Below are 27885 nucleotides of genomic sequence, written 5' to 3'. Positions count from 1 at the left end.
CGGCCGAATCCTTCTGTCCGGCCGAACCGAATCCGAATCCTAATTTGCATATGCAAATTAGGGGCAGGGAGGGAAATTGCGTGACCTTTTGTCAGAAAACAAGGAAGTAAAAAATGTTTTCCCCCTTCCCACCCCTAATTGCATATGCAAATTAGGGTTCGGATTCGGTTCGGTATTCGGCCGAATCCTTTGTGAAGGATTCGGGGGTTCGGCCGAATCCAAAAAAGTGGATTCGGTGCATCCCTAGTTTTGACATAAATATTTTAGCAGCAATCGATGTAAAAATAAGTTTAAACATGTATAAAATCACATACCCTGTCTGCTGTCCAGAAATCGCTCAGAATAGGGCATGAGCATGCGCAGAATGGATCTCCAGTGCCCTGTGCATGCGCAGATTAAACTTCAAGGTTCCGTGTTCAGTGCTGAAGTTTTAATCACGTGATCCATGCTGACGTCATCGCTGACCTCTCTAATCCTGCCCCATTCTCTAAGCAGCCAATAGCGCTCCTGCTTACACGTTGATTCCGTGTTGGCAAGCAGATGCGTCTCAGATGCGTCTCAGGTGACGTCAAGGGGTCACGAAGGGAGCGCATGCGCAATGACGATCAAACGCAGGGCGGAAATGACGCGACAAGTTTAAAATGGTGGCGCCAAACTATGCCAAGCGCCGCATCTTCAAGATGATTGTGCGCGGAAACAGCAGCAACATCGGACTTTACAATATAGCGTTTCAGGAGGGGGCATATTGAGGAACCAAATGAAGTAGGAATAATTTTTTTACTTTCCTTCTCCTTTAATGTTTAGAAGTGGTGTTTACATGACTGTGAAGATGTTTAAGCCTATGGAACTTAACATTTATGCCCCAGCTAGGGATAAGCCCTTTGATGCTAATTTATGAATAAAACACACTGAAACAGAATAGTGGGTGAAAGTCGGCCACAGCTTTATTTATATATATTTATTTAATTCCCGATCCTTGCCATTTCAAAACGTATCTCGTTAACTGTCAAGTATATGACCATATATATCTTACCCCGAATGCCGGCCACTGTGTGCAGTGAGCATGTGGTGTCGCCTTTTATACTAGGCCGAATACAGGCAAAGGATCAATAACCGCCACTAGGAGTTCGTGTAATCCTACACAGAACTCCGACCTCCACCCAGAAGAGAAATGGCTCTCCCTACGCCATCGCGCAAGCTCGACAAAAATATATCTAAACCAACCTCATTAAGGTGAACCCCATCAGCTAACAAGGGGGTATCCGTTTCCAATTGCCGGTGCCTAACCACCACCCAGCCCTGGCTACGCACAAAACACGAGATTCTTTGATTAAGCAGGGTGCGGGATCTATCAACTGCAGCAACATTGCGGGCACCCCTCCACGCCAACCTGGGCACCAACTCTGACCAAACTATAACCAAATCCATAAAAAATGGGGGGAAACGAGCAATATCGGATTTTATGAGAGAAATAAGCTCAGCTACCCGAACTTGGCACAAATCATTACCCCCAGCGTGAATTACCAGTACCAGCGGGCCATCATAAGCTCGGCTAAAGCGAACCACCTCAGGGAGTACTTGCAGCCACCGCATGCCACTGATGCCTCGCCAAATCACACGTGTGCCGGAAAAACCAAGTTTTTTTCCCCCTGGACGAATCTCTGCACGCTGTGCCGCTCGACAGATGTATGAGTGCCCCACCAGAAGCACCACAGGAGATGATCCGTCTGTAAAGAAAATTCAGTTACCTCTTGTGCCATCCTAGCCTGGATCTGCTGTAGGAGTGCGTCCTCCATCTCAGAAGTTGTGCCTGTAACTGCTATGGGCGCCAAGAGGAAGCTCAGTGGGAGGCGCTGCCTTATAAGGCCGTTCCTGTGTACAAGCGCACATGCCCGCTGCGCGATGACGTCGCCCCCCGTTCTTGCGCCTGCGCAAAGACGCCAGGCGCGAACACGCTGGCGAATTTACACCACTGTTTACTAAGGGGAAACTCCCAGTCAGTAGCGCTTTCGCTACTTGCTTCAGCGCTGCTCAGATAGGTAAACTCAGCTATCTGTTTATAAATACATATGGGAGTTAAAAGTAAAAGTCATGGACATGCTAACATATAAGATGATGGTCCCTGAAAAGTTTTGTTGCAATCCGTGTTAATATGAATGATATGTAGTAACATGAAATAAAACCCACAGCTGAGGCCCCATGAGATATTCAGGCCATTGTACACAGAGGCTTAATATATATATATATATATATATATATATATATATATATATATATAATGGTGTGAAGGATCAGCACTCTCCCATTAGTTTAGTGAATGAAGTGTTGTTTTATTGAATACACAACAGTAGATCCGACGTTTCGGTCCCACTTGGGGACCTTTTTCAAGGATGAAAAAGGTCCCCAAGTGGGACCGAAATGTCATATCTAATGTTGTGTTTCAATAAAACAACACTTCATTCACTAAACTAATGGGAGAGTGCTGATCCTTCACACCATTATCTACAATATTGATTGTGCACCCCTGCTCTAATAAGAAAAGAGTGCGGACACCAGCAACCATTTTTTATATATATATATATATATATATATATATATATATATATATATATATATATATATATATATATATGATTAGTGTAATAAGGAGATATGCTCACCATCTGAGGCAAAGGTCCAGGTGCACCTGTCCTGACCATCACCTTATGGGAGGTAGGGATATACTTTATTTTCAAATGAAGCAGGCTGGTACAAACTGGACCATCAGAGTTGATATAATTCAGTTATAAAAATATTTTTATTTGTAAAAAGACATCCAAAGACGCAAGCCTTACACTTTTCACACCATAGCCGTGTAATCATGATTAAAAATATATATTTTATGCACATCTGTCACAGCCTTCTTCCAAAAGCCATCCAGAGCAACAGAAACTTACATTTAAAAGCAAACATTGATAAAAAAAGTATTGTCTATACAAAACAAAACCAGACACTTTTTTACAATGTAAATACTAAATTAGACAAAGAAACCATCATTAAATGCATGCTATACAAAATACTATTAGCAAATAGCAAAAGAATGATTTATTTGTGTAACATTGTTGTAAGACGACAAACATTAAAATTAACTTTTTCTAACATTTTCTTCATATAACGGACCTCCCTCCGCAGCTCCTCTACTTTTTCATCTAGAGATTTTGGTGACATTTTGCAGGAGGGTGTCATGGATATAGATAGGGTAGGTCTTTTTTTTTTGACCAATGGAGTTGTTTGAACTGCTGAAGGACTACGAGGTGGTGCAAGAATTCTCACCTGACTTTGTGACTTTGTGAGTCTTGTCAGAGAAAAAAATGGAGGTAGTGAAGGTGCTGTCACAGGCACTGGAAGTGGTGCTGGTGATGCAGCACCTAGTGGCAATGGTGGGGGGATTTGGGCAAATTGATTTGCCTCTGGTGTTAAGGACAGATTATTGCCCACTGTCCTCTTTGCCAGTGATGTGGTTTGACCTTCAGAAGATCTATGAAGATATACAATAGGAGATCCAGCATGACTTGTTGAGGGCATTGGTGAATATTTTAGTGCTCCTATAGATGAAGCCACATTCATAGGAGATTGTGAAGAGGATACCAAAGTCATTGGCTGCTGTGGAGCTGGTGTTTGAAATCCTGCAACCGATGGTAATGGTGGATGGATTTGGACAGATGGACTTGTTGCTGGTGGTAGTGACATCTGATGATCCACTGGGCTATTCTGATTACCCTCTATAAAAAAATAATATAAACATATTAATTTATGTTAGTCTAAGCAATGTCTTACCTTACCTTATATGTTCACTGTAAGGATAATTAGCCTCTGGAGAGACTTTTAAGACCCTTTTAAGACGATTTAAATATATTTATATATATAAGTATAATAAGTATATCTCCTTATATAATTAAAGGGGTTGTTCACCTTCAGACACTTTTTCCAGTTCAATTGTTTTCAGATAGTTCACCAGAAAAAAATACTTTTTCTAATTACTTTCTATTTTATATTTGTAACCGTTTTTCCAATGCTGAGGTATAAAGTTTCGTTTTTCAACATGTCTTTCTAATCGACTCTGGGAGGGGGGTTGCAGACTCTGCAACTGTTCAGGTGCAGATTCTGAACTGTTATAATTTTGCAATATTTAGTTGATACATTTCTCAGCAGCATCTCTGGAGTATTAGCAACTACTACAGTATATCAATTCTAACAGCTGCCTGTAATGAACCTTAGGGATTCTGCTCAGCAGGGACAAAGATAAGAAATGTATCAACTAAATATATCAATTTAGAACAGTTTACAGAGTTGGTGCCCCCCCCCAGCTTCTTTTGAAGGTGAAAATTTAAACTTTACACTTCAATTTTAAAACAACGGTCACGCATAAAAAATAGAAAGTAATTGTAAAACGTCTTTATTTCTAATGAACGATCTGAATCGACTGAAGTGAAAAAAGTGTTAGAAGGTTTACAACCCTTGCATATGAATTTAGGTGGGACATATGGTTTGAATGGGTATATGAATTGTGGGTATTTATTTTTATAAATAGTTGTAGAAGTGTTATTAATTAGAGTAGGCTGGCCAGCCTATTTTTAATGTTACTAATATGATCAATAAACAGAAGTAGTAATAAATGAGCTACAAACTTTTTATTTTGAAGCTGAAATTATTTTTCTCACCATTGGAGTCTATGGGCTTAATTTTTTGGGCGAAACTCAACAAAAATGTTTGCACATCACTAGTAAACAGCATTAAATCTTAGTAAATCTTAGTACTAATAAAATTGTTCTTTGTATTGAAAATTATTGGTCCTTTAGTTGGTTTCCTTCCTGTAAATTTCTCATTGTTCTTATATATGACCACGGCATGTAGTTTGACATGTGTCTTCATAAAGGAATTGGATACTTCCGAAACATTAAAGATACTAATTTGGTTATTTGGAATGTGAATGTGCAACTGTAATAAAATGCAAAGGATGTTTTGCTTCTGTTTGAATATATATATATATATGTATAGTGAAAAAATCACAATTTCAAATTAAGTTTCCCAAACACGAGTGTTAGAGATTTCTTTACAAAGTCTAAAAACTTGAATATAAAAATGTACTGCCTGGCAAGTTCATGTAGAAGTTAATGGCCAAATGTTGGACCACAAATGAGGACTTAAACCCCAAAATCTTTGGAGTCCAATGTAGCTCTTTGACATAAAGCAATAGCTAAACTGTTTAAAGAATTAATAACATTGTAGCACAATATATATATAATATGGTTTTGGGAGAATCTAGTCTATGTACATCCTCCCAGTATCCTGTAATCATTGGACACTCCCAGAGTAAGTGATACAGTGACCCTCTATTGGAACATCCTCTCCAGCACCGATCTGGTAGAGCTGAATTAATTTTATTCAGTTTTTGAGGAGTCAACTTTCCTTTTTAGGAAATATGATCGAATAGGCAATTCGGGCGAATTTACGCGCTGGCGAATAGTCGAATGGGCGAATATTCGCCAGGCGAATAGGCGCACGATCGAATATTCGCCCGGCGAATAGGCGCACGATCGAATATTCGATCGAAGGATTTTCATTCGATCAAAAACTTGAAAAACAAGCCTATGGGACTTTCCTATAGGCTTTTAAAGCAATTCGGTAGGTTTTAGGTGGCGAAGTAGGCAGTCGAAGTATTTTTAAAAGAGACAGTACTTCGACTATCGAATGCGCAAATAGTTGCAGCGTTTTTGCGCTCGATCCAGTACTTCGACTATGGAATTGCGAATATTTGCAGCGTTTTTGCGCTCGATCTATTCGAATCATTCTACTCAGGCAAATTTACGCCAATTCGATAGTCGAGGAGCACAAAAAACGACTCGAAATTCGAGCTTTTTTTCCCTCTATTCATTCACCCGAGCTTGGTGAATGGGCCCCATAATACTCTAAATGATGGGAAGGCCATATCCTATATAGCCCCAAGCAAATCATTTTTAAAAATAATTTTCTGTCTTTGCAATAATAAAGCGAACTAACTAACTAAGTCCTAACTAAGTTGCATAAATCCATATTGCGGGCAAAACAATCCTACTCAATAATAATTTGATATAAACTATTTTTAAGGTTTTTTTTTTTTTAACAATTCCAAAAAAAAGCACACAACTTCCCAGAATGAATATTGATATTAGCCCTTACACTTGTGTAGATCACATCAGCTACAGGATGAATTTGGCTAAAACAATTTGAAAAACTGTGTCATTTTGATGCTACAAAATTTGTAGCATTAATGGATGGTGTGTTATAGACAATTTTAGTAAACTCTAATAAACACCAAAATTCTTTGATGTGTATCATGTATACAAATGACGTGCAGCAGTATTCTGTACAGTAGGAGGGATGATATCAGCTGCACCTAAGTTTAATAAGTAGGGTAGGTACCTTATGCACTTCAAGTGAATTGTTAAAAACACATTGGGTATATATGAAACACTTAGTTTTACCTTTTTGCAATGAAGAATGGTCAAAAGAATGGCCAGAAAGCTGTCGAGTTTTCATCTTCAAACAAGAATCCATCTTGAAATGCCTGACAACCTGCATCTGTCTTCTATCCAAATTATAGTTGAGAGGCTCCAAACTTCCAGTGTCAAAAAAATTCTTCTTTATCTCATCAATTTTACGTTGAATTTGTCTTTTGTAATTATTCCATGCATTATGGCAGTCTTGCGCTGTGCGTCTTGTGTTATCAACCTTACTGACTGCTTTTGCTATATTTACCCAGATATTATGTCTCATAACACATATATTCCTACCAAATTGTACTGCATTTTTACTAAATAATTTTTCCACATGGACCATGACTTTATCTACAAGTACATGCTTTTCCTGATCAGAAAACTTTATTTGTTTCATCTTTGTAGCTCGTTTGCATGGACCATCACTTCTCCTGGACATACTTTGACACTGCTCCAGCACTGGATTGCACTAGTTTTCTGTTCCAGGGTTAAGTGACAGAGCCTAGAAAAGTCCACAAAACCAAGAGTCATTTCTGTTTCTGTCACAGAGTGAGTGAGCAAGAGAGAGAGTGATGTTTTATATAGCTATACACTTTATCTAAAGATTCTTTTAGAAAAAAAATAGAAAGCGAATTCAGTGAAAGAAAAGTTTTAAACATTAGGCAATTCCAGTTTTTTCAAATTGATTGCAGTTACTGAATGGGTTTATTAATATTTTATTGAAGTACCTCAGCCATGATATATGTTAATTGTAATATCTCTTTAACTGTAAATATAACTGTAGGGATCCATAGGGTTAAGTCTGAAAATCCTACATAGTTGGAAATCCTCTGGTTTAACCAGTGTTGGACCTAAATTGGATATGGGAATGGGGATCAAGTACTTTCCCCAGTGCAGTGTGCCCTGGAAGATTCCAGATTTGGCCAAAAGGTGTCACTGTTGCATAATTTCTTAAAAAAGCTGAGCTGCCATGTGATAAGGCTCAGTTTTTCCCTATTCACTACAGGATGGTGTAGCCCCAGGCTATGAGGAGAAGCCATGTGGGTGGCGAAGCCCTTGGAGGGCTTGGGATACAGGGCCCCAAGCATTGGGAGCTTTACTATGGAGAGTCTAAAGCTCAGAGGCAGCGGAGATAATGTGACAGGACCTGCATGTGGATGGATTCCAGCAAAGAGGTTTTGTTGTGCTCACACTTCGGATAGTGCTGGGGGCTGTGCCCTGAAGATTAAAGCAAGCTTTGTGTGCTGTGCTTTGATAGCTTGGGAGTTCGTCTTAGGGCAGTGACACACGCTAAGATTCATCAGAAGAGGCAGGATGGACACAATGGTGCTCAGTGCAACTACACAGAAATGCAAGGAGAGTGTTTGGAAACCAACATTTGTGTCAATTTATTGCGCTTGCATTTGTGGTTGCAAATAACCCATTATTTCTCCTTGGTGGGGCACAGGACTACTCTTGCTTACCAGCCCTGGGATGCACTATGATGAGGATCACAATCTGGTCTGCATTCAAAAGGTACCTGTACCATAGTTAATCTTAAACTCCTCTACTGAGGTCAATCCAGCTCCAGCTCCAGCTCCAGCTCCAGAAAGAGAGGGCACGTTCCCTCACCTTTTTATACTTTCTTCCAAAGGGCATAGAATGCTGACTGGGGGCTTGCTGAGCAGTAGGGGAAAGTTAAACCTTTAGGTCTCCTACAGATAACTGTTACAAAGAAATATTCCAATATGACAAATAGGACATTGGAAGAACTAGGATTTGTAGTGCCACCCACTAAAAAAACTTCATGGGAACTGCTGCAGTTATGATAAAGCAATCCCCATCTAGTTACCATGTATTTTGGGGGGGAGGATGTCCCAGGTTGTCCCAATGTTGTAAAGCTGAAGAGAAGAGGACCCATAGATTAAAATAACAACATATGAAATAAAAGTATTACACTTACAAATGTTTGTAGTGCATTCATCTTATCATGTTTGTTGAGGATCCAACTTCATCATTGGAATAAAAATGTATTTTTAGTTTCATGTCTGTGAAGGTTCTTATTCATCCAGGTCATGGTTTATCTATAGCAATCAGTCAAATCAACTGGACTTGCTGTAGTTTTCTTTTGAAGACATTCCACTGGTCGCCTGACTGGCCTTCTTAATTCAGAATGACTTGTAGAAACAGTATCTAGTAGAATAAAGTCAAAGGCAACTGGACATTTTGAATTTATGGGAGTTTAGTGGAATTTATATATAGTAACAGCATTATGATAATTTTCAGCTCAAGTTTATCATAAGGTTACAGTCCTTTAAGGGAGTTCTCCCTGGACAGTATCAAGCATAGTTAGGCTGTCTGGTCTTAAATGAAACACATTCAGTATATTTTATTTAGATTTTTTTTTTCAGTTCCACGTCAAATATATTTGCCAAACTGACAAAACATTATTTTCAAATAAAGTGTCTCATATGGGACAGATCCTACAATTACTACATTATAGCTACATTAAAATATATACTTACATTGTAAAAAAAAAAAATTATAAATTGAAAGGGAGGATACATCATTTTGTTTGTTTTCCCTATAGATTTGCTTAGTGAAAACAATAGGCTGGGCAGCTAGCACAGAAGCAGACATAGTCTGGACGGCCAGCACAGAAGCAGATATAGACTGGACGGTAAGCACAGAAGCAGACATAGTCTGGGAGGCCAGCACAGAAGCAGATATAGACTGGACGGTAAGCACGGAAGCAGACATAGACTGGGCAGCCAGCACAGAGGCAGACATAGTCTGGAAGGCCAGCACAAAAGCAGACATAGACTGGGCAGCCAGCACAGAAGCAGACATAGGCTGGGCGGCCAGCACAGAAGCAGACATAGTCTAGACAGCCAGCACAGAAGGAGACATAGACTGGGTGGCATTCACAGGTGCGGACACAGGCTGGATGGTCAGCACATAAGTAGGTCCTTCGGCTCAAAGGCTGGTGGCTGGGCAGCTGGCAGTGAATTGGACATAGATGGGCTGAGGAGGCAGCACAGGAGCGGGCACAGTCTGGGCAGAATTCACAGGTGCAGACATAGGCTGGGTGGCCAGCACAAAAGCAGACATATGCTGGGCGGCCAGCACAGAAGCAGACAAAGGCTGAATGGCCAGCACAGAAGCAGACATAGGCTGGGCGACATTCACAGGTGCAGTCACAGGCTGGATGGTCAGCACATAAGCAGGTCCTTAGGCTCGAAGGCTGGTGGCTGGGCAGCTGGCACTGAATCGGACATTGATGGGCTGAGGCGGTAGCACAGGAGTGGACACATGCTGAGTGGAATTAACGGGTGCAGACATAGGCTGGGTGGCCAGCACAGAAGCAGACATTGGCTGGTCAGCTAGCAAAGGACTGGACAAAGGCTGGACGGCCAGCACAGAAGCAGGCATAGGCTAGGCAATCGGCACAGAAGCAGACATAAGCTGGGTGTAGACATAGGCTGGGCAGCCAACACAGAAGCTTAAATTGGCTGGGTAGCCAGCACAGGAGCGGACAAAGGCCGGGCAGTCGGCACAGAGGCAGACATAGGCTGGACGGCCAGCATAGACGCAGACATAGGTTGGGAGGCTGTTACGGGAGAGAACACAGGATGGATAGGCAACATGTTAGAAGGCAGAAAGGATGATGGTACTAGAATTAATTTGATGTGATTATATGCATACTGTATGTTAGTAACAATTATTTTTGTTAATGGTTTTCTGGCTTTAGACCACTAGATGGCAGTAATGCCAAAGGGAAGACACAATGTGTAATGTGCACCCAAGTACATATAGTTAGTTAGGAGATTATAAAAATGGGAAATAACACCCAGTTCAAGGTCTTCACCACAGGGAATGACAGCAGGAACACCAAGATGTGGAGGAGGAGGTTGGACCCATGTCATCAAGAGCAGTAGGAGCAGACAGAGAAGGGTAGAATGAGTGGAGTGAGCACTAGGACTCTCAAGCGGACAAGTGGGGAGTGAGCTCCTAAGAGGGTGGCGAGAAAGGACGAAGACTGGTGACCATTCGTGGCCATTGGTGATCTGTGACCTGTTGGGAACCTGAATATATTGTTGCATGAAGCGATATGCTCTACCGTGTGAGGTTGGATGTCTGATGTATTCACATGCATTGCTCCAAGTGAAGGCAAACGTGTTAAGTATTGGAACTGAAACACAAGAGTTCGCATTTTGGTACCAAAATCCACCGTATGTGCCTGCAGCTGGGCCAACACCATGTATACGGGTGCAGGAACATAAAGAAGCAAACTAGTGGCTTCTCAGGCTTTGTTTATCTGCAGGCTGAGATCTACTATGTCTAGTAAACTATTATGAGGCAAACAGTATCAGACCTACTGTGACCATTTAGAAAAGACAGACAGATGCCAATATCCCAAATATCCCAGTGGAAGACATTGTCAGCACTTCAGTGCATCACCAGTGCTCAGTCTAACCCACACTGTGGCATTGACCAGCTGCTAGAAGCCCCCTTTAGCCAGAGCTCAGTCTAGAAATTATAAAAAGCCATTATTTGTACACAAACAGGCAAAAGATTGCCAGCGCACAGTTTGCCTTCAAAAATCGTCATTACAAAATACAATTCTGAAAGAATGTTTTGTGTATAAATTGTTTGTAGCTGCCATTCAGCCTTTAGAACAAGGAATAACTTTCAGGTGTATGTTAACTAATAGGCAGTGTGGGACTCAAGTTAAATGAAGGGCCTTGAGGTGCCAGGTAAGTTTACATATTTTGGCCAAATTGTGGTACTAATTTTTTTAAAAACAATTATTTTTAAACACAATTATTTATTTAAAGGCAAACTGTGTGCTGGCAATCTTTCTCCTTTGTCTTCAGTTAATGCTGCCTCTTTGTGTCAGAGCACAGAAGCATCAGGAAGCACTGCTTGCACAAGGGTACAACACAGCAGACAGACACTCCACCCTACCAGAAATAGATACGTAGGAGTAAAACATTTTAGTATATGAAACCTTAGGTATTATTTTAACGCCATTACAAATGACGTGAAACGTCTTCAAGAAAAAATACACAGGAAGTCCGGTTGATTTGACTTACTTCTATAGATACAAGACTGATAAGTTATTCTTTCTGAGATACCTATTGATGTGTCTGGTATTTTTGCTAATGCTGGATAATCAAGAGCGTATCACATTCAATGGTAAAAGTTCAGTGGTGTTCAGGGAGTAGCAATTGGTGCCACACTGTCTTTACCTACATGTTTCACAGATTCTCCGGTCCCCTTCATAAGGGAGTTAATAAAATACCCAACCCTTAAAAACATGTAGAAAAACCTGTAAATGGGACCCTTATTTATAAAATCAGAGTACTGGAAAACAATGATGTCTGAGACACTGCAGTACAGCATTTACAGCAGTAAAGCGTTTTTTAAAAACGACTCTTATTGAATGATGAGGGGGTCCCCTCTCAATTGCCTATAGGAATGTTTTTACCCATATGGTGGATGTAATAAATTATATCAGTTTTAAAATTCTGAAATTGTTTTCAGAATATAGACTTGCCAGGATCTTAGTCGTATAACCTTGCTTTAGTTACGTTTTTGGAATATTGCTGCTTGAACAAGGGTACTGCACAGCAGACAGATACTCCACCTTACCAGAGGAGAAACAGATCTGGGAAGGTAAATGTTTTAGTATATTACATCTATTTCAGAATATAGACTTGCCAGCATGCTAGTCAATAACCTTGCTTTATTTAAGTTTTTGGAATATAAGGTAAACCTAAGTTAACTGAGATTGTGTTTAAACAACAAATGATAACATAATTATCAAACCAGCTGATAAAATTGGACCATTGTTAATAATGAATATAAAATATTATGTGAATGAAATATATGTATATGTATTAATAACAGATTTATATATAAAAATAAGTTCCAATCCACTTTGCTAAAAGGGTTATTGATGAGAACCCTTAATTTAAAATGTTCTAGTCAGTGTTAAAGTGGCTTCTTACCTGTTCAGCAGTGTCCTGACTATGGTTTACTTTTGAAAAAGTTCTAGTATTTATACATCTTCCGAAGTGACTTTCACTTTCTTTTCACTTTCTTTTCACTTTCCAGGAAATGGGTCTATTTTAACATACTTCTCATCATTTATGTTAAGAATGGCAACATTGTATTCGTTCTGTAAGGGTCGATTTGAATTCATGTGAGTTTATTTAAAACTCCCATAAACTCCCATGAACTCGACATTCAACCAATCGAAATTTATTATAAAAATCAAATTATTTAAACTCAGGTGAACTGAGAACTCAAATTGAATTTAAAAAAACTTGATTTGAGTTATTTTCTCCAAAAAAAACTCGAATGTCAGGAAGGTGGCAAACATCTCCAAATTGATCCCTGGGCCTCTCCCATTGACTTTAACAGCAATTCAGCAGATTTTAGGTGGCGGATACTCGAATTTAAGTTCTTAAAGGCCCAGAGTGTGAATTTTTTGAAAAACTCGAATCAGTTTGGATAACTTCCTAGTCGAATTTGACAGTTTTGACGGAAAAAAACTCAAAAATTCAAATTAGAATTTATCAATCGACAATTGGATTGATAAATCTGCCCCATCTAGTACACTTTATAACATTAAGAGGCATATTTATTGTGCTGTGTAAAATATAATTCAACAAAAAAATGGTGTAAAAAGCTGTGTAAAATAAATGGCGACTTTATCAAGATGTGTGTAATTTTATACCATGAGAATGACAAATTTTCTGCCATTATTTTACATTTTTCTTAGTCACTCTAAGAAAAAAATGCATAAGAATTTTCCACTTTTTTTTTACACATCGCAGCCTGTTGATGTGTGGTGTATTATCACACTGCTTTTTACAAAGCAAAATAAATGTTCCCCTTATACTCTATCAGTTATTGAACTCATCAGCCAGTTGAAAGAGGTGGTACTGGTTTGTCCAGTGCTGTCATGTTAAAGAGAATTTTTACTGTAAATGTTAGAATTTATTATCCTAATGCTTTTTGGTCTTTATGACAAAACAATAGCCATAAGGGGCAGGGTCTTGGATCTCCAAAATTTGTAAATAGATCAGCGCCTATGGCAACAGAGAAAGAAAAACAGAAAACTAATAGTGCAGTTTGTTTGGATATTTGGATGGCACCCGGTGTTGAAAATCTTTTCATAAGGCGTGCTTCCCCTTTAAATCTTCCACTGCTGTTGAAAGTGTGAAAAAGAAAGATCCCTTTATATCCACCATGTGGCTAAAATGCCTACTTACAAGCCAAAATTAAGGTATATTGCCTGCAGTATTAGCAGATTCTTCCTCTACTCTTAGCTCAGTTCCATGAATCCCAATATATAAAGATATACAGTAAATCCAAAATAGTATAACACCATTTATTAAAAATATACTTTGAAAACAAGTTTGCACTCACATTTGTTTTGAAGTAAAATCACATATCAGCATCTGTGTTGCACAGGCTAATGCAGCTACTATGGAGGGGCCCTGCCGGCATATTTTCCTAACCGTTTGTCTTCTATTATACAACTGCTCATTAGCGGTTTCCATGGTGACCACAAAGGCTTGCATTCTAAGCCTGCATCTCATAGCCTGTTTCCTGTCTTATGTCACTTCTGGGATCTCTCCCTTGGATCTTTCTAACTGATCGCATCTATTCTAAATGGTTTGATACTGTCAGATTTGTCCATTCACATGTAGAGGATCAGACAAGTCCTTCCCCTGTCTGTGACATCATCCAGCATGGTTACAGGCTAGAGAGCCAATCAACTGGCTGGGCGCCCGAGTACATCCCTGGGAGAGGAGGATGACCCAGTCTCCTGCCTGTGAATACTTTGGCCACTGTGTGATTCCCCAGGGTGAGGACAGGTCTTGCTCGTTTACCTGCTATGTGGGAGCAGCTACTACCTCCAAAGGGAAAGGTACCTTGGGGCAGGTAGCATTGAACTGAACTGAGTTAATCTTCATCTGTCCACCTGGAGTGCAGTGTGGGACTGTGGCATTGAGAGACTGTGCCAGGGGTTGAAAATCCACACAGGTTCCCCAGAGCGAAGTTATTTTGTGTGATTTGCATTTACATACAGTTTTACATAAAGTTTATATTTGTTTTACTGCAAACTGTATGTTTTATTTTTTCTAGTGGAAACCCCCCTGAGGTGTGCTCCTCAGTGTCCACTAGGTGAAGGCACTGTGCTGTAAATCCCAGTATCTTTCATATGCTAAAGGACATTTAGGGCCATGGATTGCAACGGGTTAATCGCTACCTAATGTAACCAAATTAGGGTAATACACATGAAAGATCCAATAGTAATGATCCATTTGATGGGCTGCTAATCCAAATGACTCATTTGAACAGTGTTAGGCAGTGCCAGCTCATGTTTATGGTTCAAACATGCAGGAAGGTGTCGTTTTAAAATTATATATTCTCAGCATTATTTAGGTATGGAATCAATTTTATAGGCACTGAACTGGTAATGTAAAAAATATTTATAGCCAAGAAGCCTTGAGATGAATAAAAAATATACCTTAAACCACAAGAAGAATTAAGAAGACTTCAGTGCCCACTGTTTTGGATTCTAGCTTGATATAGACTCCTATGCTTGCTTTCCTGAGCTAACCACAAACATTTCCTCTTGCAAAAACATATATGAGCAAATGAACATTTAAGCAACTTTAAAAGCATCTCAAAGAGACAGATTATATAGAGTTACTGTTGGTAGGCACAATCTTTACTGCAAATTCCACTGCATGTGAACAATGAAAGGCAGAATCACTAAGGGGTGCAAGATTGTTTGTCACATATGATTCTAGTTGCTTACTAGTACAGCACAGAGCACAGGGTACTTTTCTTCTCAGTGTCCTGTTGCCATACTGTTCCGGTGCCCCAGAATTATCTGCGCTTGTGCATGCATGGTACAGATATTGTCTAAGTCTGTTTGTACCTCTGATACAATTGTCCAGAGTGGCATAGAGCATAGGTTAATTAATTTAGTATAAATCTGCTAATGACTAAGGGAGAAAACAGTCACAGAAAAAATTGTAATTTGGTATTTTCTGTAGTACACATTTTTAAATTTTTAACTTTTAATGATGCATTAAGTGTACATGGTTCACCATTGATTTCAATGAACATGGGTGTGGAAATACTGTAAATAAAAAGAAAAAATCGAAATAGTTACATATTTTTATAAGCGTTTATGTCTTATGTCCCGAAAGCTATGTACGGAAAGTTTAATTTTGCTTTTTGATATGCTGGGGAATTGGTACTTGGACTGATTATTTATTTGGGATGGTGCTTTTACAGGGATGTCATCACTTTTTTGTTTTTGGATCTGCAGATTTGAAGTGGTTTGACCTAGAGTGTCTTTAATCAGTCAGAGAAATTGTCATTTTCTAGCAATCTTTTTCTTAAATGGTAGGTTAATTTGATGACAGTTTCACTATTCTGTGCAACAAATACCAAAAACAATGCACATTGGCAATTAAAACAAAATATAAAATCAAAGTCTAGAATAAGATATTGTTATTGAGCTTGTGTTGGATGTGTTTTTGATTTCAAGTTAAAGAATGGCAAAAGAAAATGACAACTAATTTAAAACAAAGAATAGAAAAAGAGACTACCAATGCTAGCAATGAGCTTCAACATTCTTAGTTTTGTTTCTCCATAAATGAAACCAAGGTATCTTTTAAGAATTTGCCTAGTTTTGCTAAACATGGAGAAACCTGGAAAACCAGGTCGTTTACATTCTTATATAAATAATCTGGAAGCTTTAGGTGGCTGTTAACCTTTCAAACACTTTTTTCAGTTCAGATGCTTGACAAGGGTACTCCTCAATTGAACCTTTGTCATTAGCCATCCCATTGAACCTCATTGTTACATACCGTAATGAAACTTTAGGAGCTAGAAATGGTGGAAATGGCCACAGCATTTATTAACACAGCATTTATTAACAACCTTGCCAGCCTCACCCCAAGGCAATATTCAATTCTATGATAGGAAATCCAAGCAGGCTGTCACTTAGTACAAACAGTAGTAGCGTCGGTATCAATCAACCCACTGTGCAGTCACAGGATAGAACCTTATTTCTACCTCTTCTAAATTTACATGTGCAGTACTCTGGCAAGATCCTACCACTGCTGTAACAAATTAAACTAAAAATACATAATCATATATCCATTGTATTGATCGAGAGGAAGGCAAAAACCCAGCCTGAAGCCACTGCCAATTATGCCTCAAGAGGGAATAAACTCCTTCCTGACCCCAATGATGAATGAAACATTCCCTGGATCAAGCATTTGACATTCATTTAACATGAATAATAACATGCAAACTCTATCATGTTTATACTGTATAACTGTACTGAAACCACAATATAACAGTACATACAGGAATACATCCACATTTGCTTATTAATAGATAATATGATAACATAAAGAGAAAATCCTAACGTTTCACATGGGGGGGGGGGTAGTGGGATGTGTCTACCTGCTCAGTAGATAAGGAAGTGAACTATTTCTTCCCCTGACATCACATCCCTCTCTTCCTCTACCCCAGTCCAGCTTTCCCCTGCCTTAACTCATTCCTTCTCACCCACTCACAGCTACATCTGATACTGCCAGTCTTTAAATATAAACCAATTTAACCTGGCAGCTGGTTATTTGGATCCCTTGTCATGCAGCCCCTGCGTTCATATCTCCAGGGCTTTCCTTTAGTATATATAGTATACACTAGAAATAAAGACACTAGAATAGTACATATTTTTTAAAATTGCTTTCTATCCTTTTTTTTATTTCAACCGTTTTTTCTAAAGTTAAAGGTTAACTTTAGTGTACCTCTCTTTGGTGGTTCAGTCTGGCAGCACAGTGATTCTGGTGCAGAAACTATTTGCTACATTGGTTGCTACATTTCTCAGCAGCATCTGTGTTATGTTATCAACTATATATAAATATATATATAAATGTATTAATTATATCTGCTGCCTTTAATAAAACTCTGGGATTATGTGCAGCATGGCCAAAGATAAAAAATGTATTAACTAATGTTTTAAATTAGAAAAGTTTACAGAGTCTGTGACCCCTTCCCAGAGCTGCTCCATGGAAATATTAAAAAGTGAAAACTCACACTTCAGTATTAGCTCAAGGATAAAAATGTTCATTAATAAAAAAAAATAGAAAGCTATTGAAAAAAGTTATTTCTACAACCTGAAGACAACTGAACATAGGGTTAAGGAGTCTGAAAGGTGATAAACCCTTTTAAGCTTTGATTTTCATAAATGAAACCAAGGGCTTAACGAAGGTCTATATGTGCTATAGTAAAACGGAGCAGCACAATTTCTCCTGAGCCAAAAGCTTTACAATCAATATGCCCAGAAGAGACTCAAGACACTCAGATGAGGGCCCTCACGCAAAAGTGTGGAGGCAGGGTGTTATGTTACTACAGTTGTATTAAAAAATATTTTTCAATCTTTCACAGACATCCCCCAAAAGCATTGTAACATAAATTTAAACTGCAGACACTGATAAAAGCATGATTACTAAAGCTCCTACATTACAAAGCTGAAAGAGCGCACAGAGGAATGCAGCTTTGATTCATTTAGAAACTACAACAGAATATTTTTTAATTCTGGATGAAGCAGTTCAAATATATATATATATAATACACAAAAGCCATGAATATCCTGTAAATTATATCCTTATAAACGGTGAGTAGTGATGTCATCAGTTATAAACGGTGAGTAGTGATGTCATTTCTGTCACATGGCTCACTAAAATTTGTGTATTATAATAAATAAAGTACCCCCAGTTGTAAAATATGAGGATATTAGAAGTTACCTCGGAGTTCCATGACCTGTATAAAAACACTCGGCCTTCGGCCTCGTGTTTTTATATGGTCATGAAACTCCTCGGTAACTAATAATATCCTTATATTTTACAAGAGGGGGTACTTTATTCACTATATACAGAATATATTATTACAGCTACTTAGAGGTGGATCAACTACTAAAAGATGTTGGTATTACTGTCACTTTAAAAAAGAAAAAGTCTTTACTGACACCCTGAAACACCAGCTCTGTATGTAAACATAAGAGGCATGTGAGAGTTGGGAGCAGGAGCATAACTTCAGAGAAAGTAGGGCCCCATGAGGCTTTAATTCATATACAATTCCAAAAAATATTGGTGAAGCAAGTCAACCTCTAGACATTTTCAGGGCCTAAAAAATATTTGCTGTGGGGACCAGAAATATCTAGTTACGCCACTGGTTGGGAGCGGGGATTGCAGAACTCAAGCATGGGTATGGGGTAGGGGGGCAGAGGTCTTTTCCAGGCTGGTTTTGTACGTGGGTCCACCCACCACCACATATATAGTACGTGGGCTGAATTTCTATGCTGAACAGATTGTTCATGTCCTAACGAAGAAACCAATATTAATAATATTAAATCCATACTCTACAAAATGGCAATTAACAGAGAGAAATTATTTATTTAGGTTGCCATTCTTTAACATTGTTGTAATAGTATCACATTTTGAATGAACTGTTTTTAACTGTTTCTGAATGTAACGGACGTCACTCTGCAACTTCTCTACTTTTTTATCTAGAGATTTTGCTGACATTTTACCGGAGGATTTCATGGATGTAGATTGGGTAGGTCTTTTCTTTTGGATCAGTGGAGTTGTTTGACCTGTAGAAGGACTATGACTTTGTGAGATTCTTGATGGACTTGTTGTAGGAAATGCAGCCGCTGGTGGGGTCATGTGGACAGATGGTTTTGGCTCTGATGGTAGAGACGGATGATCATCCACGGTCTTCCGTGCTTGTTGAGTTATCTGATTTTCACAAGGTCTACCAATAGAAGATCCAGTATAATTTGCTGAGGTGCTTGGTGAACATTGTGGTGTTCCAACAATTAAAGCCTCAGCCATCGGTGATGGTGAAGATGCTGCCACATTCATTTGTTGAAGTCTTGGTGCTGCTTCTGTTGGACCTGCTGCTGGTGATATGGACAGCTGATTGGCCACTGGCCTATTCTGAATACTATCTATAAAAAAAAATCAAATAAACATATTAATTTATGTTAGGTGGTGTCCCCTTCACACCCCTACCTTGCATGTCATTAGATGTACAAGTCATGGAGTGCCAGTGGGCACAATGCTCAAGAGAGGTCTTATTGTGGCAGGTATTAAAGGGCATGTAAAGGCAAAAAAATTAAATCCCATTTTTACTTTCTTTAATGAAAAAGAAACCTTTAAATACTTTAATTTAAAAATGTGTACCGTTTTTATAAGAAACGGGGTGATATTCTCCCTTCATTTACTGCTGTGGATAGGAATTGTCAGACAGTCCCTAACTACCGCATCAAAAAACTTTGGAAGCACATCTGAAAAGTAGCTCGAGTCAAAATCGCTGCACGTCCACACTATTCAGATGCCCATTGACTAATGCCAACGTCAAAATTGACGCAAGCGTTTTTTCACGTCCAAAATTGTACGAAGGCGTCAACTGTCAAGTTTCATGATTTTTTCGCAAATGTTTCGCCGTTTCGCAAATTCTTTGTCGAAACAAAACAGGAGAAATTCACCCATCACTACTGAGCACAGCTAATGGCCAAGACAGAAGTCCTCTGTGCTTTAGTATTATGGTGTGCATTTTTGGCATTAGCACAAATTACTCTCTCACAATCAAACAATATATATGTTAAGGATAGTTAATCCTTATTGGAAGCAAACCCAGCCTATTGGGTTTATTTAATGGTCACAGTGCTGCGAAATGGTGCTATATAAATACATGTTAATAATAATAAAAACATGATTTTCTTGCAGACTTAAGGTATGAAGATCCAAATTATGGAAAGATCTGTTATCCAGAATACCCCAGGTACCAAGCATTCTGGATAACAGTTCCCAATTCTGTATTAGGATTAGCTAAGTAACAGTCATCACTGCTAACACAGGAGCCACTACATCATACAATGACATTCTTGACAATTCCATGCTTCCTGCTTTGGATCAACATTTTGGGAACACCTTTGCCGTTTCTGCAAAATGATAACCACATGCACAAAATAAGATGAGTTATCTAGCTTTTTATTCAGCAGCTCTCCAGTTTGCAGTTTCAGTAGTCCAGTCCAAATTACCCTAGCAACCATGCATTAATTTGAATAAGAACCTGGAATATAAGTAGGAGAGGGCCTGAATAGAAAGGTGAGTAATAAAAAGTACCAATAACAACAAATCTGTCAATCTTACAGAGCATTTGTTTTTTAGATATGGGTCAGCGACCCCTATTTGAAAACTGTAAAGAGTTAGAAGAAGATTGCAAATAATTAAAAAAATATAAAACAACAAGACCAATTGAAAAGTTGCTCAGAACAGGTAATTCTATAACATACTAAAAGTTATCTTAAAGGTGAACCACCACTTTAAAACAAGAAACACAATCCCCAACAATCGCCCAAGTCATGTAGTCAGAGAGAAATAAATCTTAGTAATTGGTAAAACCAAATGAAGAAGAGAGGTACCTCGGGAGCCATTGTACTGCATATAGTCTAAAAGGAGCAATGCATTTTTAAACCATACTGTGGTACAATGGGCGGCATATCAGCCATATACCACTAGACATAGGTCAGGATAAATAGCGAATACAGACATACCTGTCGCCCTCCATTTCCCTACATCATGCACACACGTGGCCAGTTTACACTGCATGATCATTGACTAAATACTCCCTCCTGTACACGGGGGTAACCGTGAGAAAATGCTGCTTCAACTCATAAACTCTGTACATTAATGGGGGAATGCAATATGTTTCATAGCACAAAAAACCTGCACAAAGATGGTTGCGAATGTTAGCGACCATGTTTGTGTCCCTTTTGAATGATCTCAACCACTTCATCTCAAAGTTTGCAACCAAATGGCTTATGCGAACATTTGCAGTGTATGTAATAAAATGTTGCAATCTCCAGAGTAGGTGTTCGTGCTAAATCTTTGCTAAGTGATAACGTGCAATGTAATATTCACCAGCAATTGATTTTACATTGTAAGCAGTGCTCAACATTCACAAAACCACCATTTAAATAACACTTGCAATTTTTATTACAATCCCTCTTAAGTCCCTTTGGCCTAAATTAGTTGGTTTCCATTTTATTTGACTTGTCTTTTTTCTGCTTTTGTGAGTAGAAATTAGTTTTTTTGAAATATTGCAAATATCTACTAATACGTCCTCTATAAAGATTTACTACGGGGCAGATTTATTAGGAAAAAGAGACATCCCTTCTTTATCAAATGTAGAGTATTAGAGATTTGCTGGAGGATATTTGCCCGTGTTAGTGTATCAGTATTTTTAATAACTTAAATATTTATTTAGGGACCCATAGGTTTTACTATGTTCCTATGGCTTTAAATTCCTACCCTTCCTTTTTCTTAGTTACTAGGCAAAAGCCTATGTATCTAATTTCTATTTAAGTATTTGCATAACCAGTTGTTATTGGCCAAAGGGTGTAATGACCACCTCCTGCCACACTTCAATATAGTGTGTGGAAAGGGGTGGATCTTCCTCTTTGGCTCCTGGTGTCCTTCCAGATTAGGGATGTCGCGGACTGTTCGCCCGCGAACTAATTCGCGCGAACATCGACTGTTCGCGTCCGCCGAATGTTCGCGAACGTCGCGCGACGTTCGCCAATTTGGGTTCGCCTTAGCTGGCGCTTATTTTTGACCTCTCACCCCAGACCAGCAGATACATGGCAGCCAATCAGGAAGCTCTCCCTCCTGGACCACCCCCACACCCCCTGGACCACTCCCCTTCCATATATAAACTGAAGCCCTGCAGCGTTTTTTCATTCTGCCTGTGTGTGCTTGGAAGAGCTAGTGTAGGGAGAGAGCTGTTAGTGATTTGAGGGACAGTTGATAGTAACTTTGCTGGCTAGTAATCTACTTGATACTGCTCTGTATTGTAGGGACAGAACTCTGCAGGGATTTGAGGGACATTTTAGGTTAGGTAGCTTTGCTGGCTAGTAATCTACCTTCTACTGCAGTGCTCTGTATGTAGCTGCTGTGGGCACTGCTGCTGATCTCATCTGCTGACTGCTGCCTGTAACCCAATAGTCCTTGTAAGGACTGCTTTTATTTTCTTTTTTGTTTTTTTACTTTGCTACTATAAGAGCCCAGTGCTATTAGTCTAGCTGTGTTGGGGAGTGGGACTGGTGTGCTGCTCCTAGTAGTTCAGCACCAACCAGAGTAATTTTTTTTTTTAATATATATATATATATTTTTTTTATTTTTTTTTTATTTTACTTATCTCACTGTTCTTTAACGTGTCCAGTGCTGTTTGCTGTTCTTCATAGTAGTGCACCAATAGTAGTGCACTTGCAGGCATTATTTGCCCAGTGTGTTCTTCAAACAACGGCCACCTAGCTGTGTGAGCTTGTTCACATTCTGTCGAAATATCAATAATAATACCGTCTCCAGAAACACCACCTGAGTGACGTTTTTCAAGCAGCAATAATATATTCCGTATCCACTGCTGTAGTGTATACGTTGACCTTGCAGGCATTGTTTCAATTTGTTTGCCCAGTGTGTTCTTCATTTTCAAACAACGGCCACCTAGCTGTGTGAGCTTGTTCACATTCTGTCTAAATATCAATAATAATACCGTCTCCAGAAACACCACCCGAGTGACGTTTTTCAAGCAGCAATAATATATTCCGTATCCACTGCTGTAGTGTATACGTTGACCTTGCAGGCATTGTTTCAATTTGTTTGCCCAGTGTGTTCTTCATTTTCAAACAACGGCCACCTAGCTGTGTGAGCTTGTTCACATTCTGTCTAAATATCAATAATAATACCGTCTCCAGAAACACCACCCGAGTGACGTTTTTCAAGCAGCAATAATATATTCCGTATCCACTGCTGTAGTGTATACGTTGACCTTGCAGGCATTGTTTCAATTTGTTTGCCCAGTGTGTTCTTCATTTTCAAACAACGGCCACCTAGATGTGTGAGCTTGTTCACATTCTGTCTAAATATCAATAATAATACCGTCTCCAGAAACACCACCCGAGTGACGTTTTTCAAGCAGCAATAATATATTCCGTATCCACTGCTGTAGTGTATACGTTGACCTTGCAGGGGTTTCAATTTGTTTGCCCAGTGTGTTCTTCATTTTCAAACAACGGCCACCTAGCTGTGTGAGCTTGTTCACATTCTGTCTAAATATCAATAATAATACCGTCTCCAGAAACACCACCCGAGTGACGTTTTTCAAGCAGCAAGGTCAACGTATCCACTGCTGTAGTGTATACGTTGACCTTGCAGGCATTGTTTCAATTTGTTTGCCCAGTGTGTTCTTCATTTTCAAACAACGGCCACCTAGCTGTGTGAGCTTGTTCACATTCTGTCTAAATATCAATAATAATACCGTCTCCAGAAACACCACCTGAGTGACGTTTTTCAAGCAGCAATAATATATTCCGTATCCACTGCTTTAGTGTATACGTTGACCTTGCAGGCATTGTTTCAATTTGTTTGCCCAGTGTGTTCTTCATTTTCAAACAACGGCCACCTAGCTGTGTGAGCTTGTTCACATTCTGTCGAAATATCAATAATAATACCGTCTCCAGAAACACCACCTGAGTGACGTTTTTCAAGCAGCAATAATATATTCCGTATCCACTGCTTTAGTGTATACGTTGACCTTGCAGGCATTGTTTCAATTTGTTTGCCCAGTGTGTTCTTCATTTTCAAACAACGGCCACCTAGCTGTGTGAGCTTGTTCACATTCTGTCGAAATATCAATAATAATACCGTCTCCAGAAACACCACCTGAGTGACGTTTTTCAAGCAGCAATAATATATTCCGTATCCACTGCTGTAGTGTATACGTTGACCTTGCAGGCATTGTTTGCCCAGTGTGTTCTTCATTTTCAAACAACTGCCAGCTAGCTGTGTGAGCTTGTTCACATTCTGTCTAAATATCAATAATAATACCGTCTCCAGAAACACCACCTGAGTGACGTTTTTCAAGCAGCAATAATATATTCCGTATCCACTGCTGTAGTGTATACGTTGACCTTGCAGGCATTGTTTCAATTTGTTTGCCCAGTGTGTTCTTCATTTTCAAACAACTGCCACCTAGCTGTGTGAGCTTGTTCACATTCTGTCTAAATATCAATAATAATACCGTCTCCAGAAACACCACCTGAGTTGTTGTTGTTGTTATTTAAAAAAAATGCCAGGCAAAGGCAGGCCGCCATGCAGAGGCACTAGGGGCCGTGCTGCTATGCTATCCTGTGGCCCTAGGAAATTGCCCAGTTTTACAAAGGCAATTACCCTGAACTCCCAAAATGCTGAAGAGGTAGTTGACTGGCTTACACAGCACACCCCATCCTCTACCGTTTCTAACTTTGCCACAACATCCTCATCCTCCTCTGCTATGGGCACCCCACGTAACACTTCCTCCACCACCGGCGCCCCTTCTTCACTGGAGTCAGAGGAGTTATTTACACATGAGTTTTTTGAACTGAGTGATGCGCAACCATTATTGGCAGAAGAAGATGAAGGAGATGAGGACGTTACACCAGATATAATTCTGGCAGACAACACAACAGAGATGGACATAATGAGTGATGAGGAGGTCCCCGCTGCTGCTTCCTTCTGTGAGCTGTTAGAAGAAATTGATGCATCTGATGAGAATGATGATGAGGAGATTGATGTTTTGTGGGTGCCCAGTAGAAGAGAGCAAGAGGAGGATAGTTCAGATGGAGAGACGGAGAGTCAGAGAGGCAGGAGGAGAATAAGACTTAGAAGAAGCAGGGAGGACAGCTCGCAGGGAACAGTAGGGCAACAACATGTATCGCCACCTGTGGTCAGCCGGCCAACGCACCCGCCATTGCCGCCAACTTCTACTGTTACCACCAGATTGCCAGCTTCAAATAGGTCAGCAGTGTGGGATTTTTTTAATGTGTGTGCCTCTGACAAAAGCGTTGTAATTTGCAATGAGTGCAGTCAGAAACTGAGTCTTGGGAAGCCCAACACCCACATAGGTACAACTTCTATGCGAAGGCACATGAACGGCAAGCACAAAGCACTATGGGAGCAACACCTCAAAGGCAGCAGACAAACTAAAAGCCACCCTCCTTCTGGTCCAGCATCTTACTGCTCTACCTCTGCTGTCCTTGACCCGTCTGAACCACCCTCCACTCCGCCTTCCACCTTGACCACCAGTTCCCAGTCATCTGCCCCCAGCCAAGTTTCTGTGAGGGCCATGTTTGAGCGTGAGAAGCTAATGTCTGCGAGTCACCCCCTTGCCCGGCGTCTGACAGCTGGCTTGTCTGCACTCTTAGCCCGCCAGCTTTTACCATACCAGCTGGTGGACTCTGAGGCCTTCCGCAAATTTGTAGCAATTGGGACACCGCAGTGGAAGGTACCCAGCCGCAATTTTTTTCAAAGAAGGGAATACCACACCTGTACCACCATGTGCAGAGCCAAGTCACCGCATCTCTGTCACTTAGTGTTGGGGCAAAGGTCCATATGACTACTGACGCATGGTCCTCCAAGCATGGTCAGGGCAGGTATGTCACCTACACTGCCCACTGGGTGAATTTGGTTATGGCTGGGAAGCAGGGAATGCGTGGCTCAACAACAACAGTGGAGTTGGTGTCACCGCCACGGATTGCACGCGGTTCTGCCACCACCTCTACTCCTCCTTCGCTCTCTACCTCGTCTTCTTCCTCTGCTTCCTCCTCCTCTGCTGCTGGGTCCTCCTCCTCCACACCTGTGCACCCCCAGCTCCCCCTAGGCTATTCGACGTGCCAGGTACGCCGTTGTCATGCTGTCTTGGGGATGACGTGCCTGGAAAGCAGAAACCATACCGGATCTGTACTCCTGTCATCTCTGCAGTCACAGGCCGATCGGTGGCTGACCCCACACCAACTGAAGATCGGAAAAGTGGTGTGTGACAACGGAAGCAATCTGTTGGCAGCACTGAGACTGGGCAATTTAACACATGTGCCCTGCATGGCACATGTTCTGAATTTAATAGTCCAACGTTTTATCTCGAAGTACCCAGGATTCCAGGACATTCTCAGGCAGTCCAGGAAGGTGTCGGCCCATTTCAGACGTTCCTACACAGCCATGGCACGCCTTGCTGACATTCAGCAGCGGTACAACATGCCAGTCAGGCGTTTAATTTGCGACAGCCAGACTCGCTGGAATTCAACGCTCCTCATGTTTGAACGTCTGCTGCAACAACAAAGAGCCGTCAATGAATACCTGTTTGAACTAGGTGGTAGGACTGGATCTGCAGAGCTGGGGATTTTTTTCCCCCGTTACTGGGTGCTTATGCGCGATGCCTGCAGGCTCATGCGCCCTTTTGAAGAGGTTACAAACATGGTCAGTCGCACCGAAGGCACCATCAGCGACCTAATACCCTTTGCTTTCTTCCTGGAGCGTGCCGTGCGACGAGTGACAGATGAGGCTGTAGACCAGCGTGACGAGGAGCAGGAAGCGTACGATTTCTGGTCGGAATCACCAGAACGAGCCCAGGCACCTGCTGCAACGCAGGGAGAGGTGTCAGAAGTGGAGTCAGAGGAGGAAGGTGGCTTTGTGGAGGAGGAGGACCAACAGGAGCAGGCTTCCCAGGGGGCTTGTGGTGACCGTTTGGGGACCCCTGGTCTTGTACGTGGCTGGGGGGAGGAGACCGTGGATGATGTAGTCCTTGATAACGAGGAAGCGGAGATGGATACCTCTGCATCCAACCTTGTGAGAATGGGGTCTTTCATGCTGTCATGCCTGTTGAAGGACCCCCGTATCAAGAGGCTTAAGGAGAAGGACCTGTACTGGGTCGCAACGCTACTAGACCCTCGGTACAAGCATAAAGTGGCAGAAATGTTACCAACGTACCACAAGTCCGAAAGGATGCTGCATTTACAAACCAGCCTGCAAAACATGTTGTACAATGCTTTTAAGGGTGATGTCACTTCAGGAACTCATCAACATTCCAGGGGCAGAGGTGCCAGTAATCCTGCCACGAGCGCACCTGCAAGGACAATGCACTTTGGCCACTCTGTAACGTCAGACATGCAAATGTTTTTCAGTCCAAGGCAGCGCCAGAACCCTTCGGGATCCACCCTCAAAGAACGCCTCGACCGGCAGGTAGCGGACTACCTGGCATTAACTGCAGATATCGACACTCTGAGGAGCGATGAACCCCTGGACTACTGGGTGCGCAGGCTTGATCTGTGGCCAGAGCTGTCACAATTTGCCATGAACCTCTTGTCTTGCCCCGCCTCAAGTGTCCTCTCAGAAAGGACCTTCAGTGCAGCAGGAGGGATTGTAACTGACAAGAGAACTCGCCTAGGTCACAAAAGTGTGGATTA

General features: G+C 40.7%; 1 protein-coding gene across 1 annotated transcript; it reads right to left on the bottom strand.

Annotated features, from left to right (window-relative positions):
- Positions 1 to 2778: 2778 nt before the first annotated feature.
- Positions 2779 to 10038, bottom strand: LOC108697003 (myb-related transcription factor, partner of profilin-like). The gene is made up of 3 exons (XM_018226688.2): positions 8458 to 10038; positions 6504 to 7017; positions 2779 to 3761 (listed from the first exon to the last, which is right to left on the bottom strand). The coding sequence occupies exons 2-3, from the start codon at positions 6952 to 6954 to the stop codon at positions 3085 to 3087; spliced, it is 1128 nt and encodes a 375-aa protein (XP_018082177.1). The 5' UTR covers positions 6955 to 7017; positions 8458 to 10038; the 3' UTR covers positions 2779 to 3084.
- Between the last annotated feature and the right edge of the window lie 17847 nt (positions 10039 to 27885).

This window comes from Xenopus laevis, chromosome 7L (assembly GCF_017654675.1).
Source record: "Xenopus laevis strain J_2021 chromosome 7L, Xenopus_laevis_v10.1, whole genome shotgun sequence".
Lineage (NCBI taxonomy): Eukaryota > Metazoa > Chordata > Amphibia > Anura > Pipidae > Xenopus > Xenopus laevis.
The sequence above is the reverse complement of the archived record's forward strand: the minus strand, read 5'-3'. Positions and strand labels throughout refer to the sequence as shown.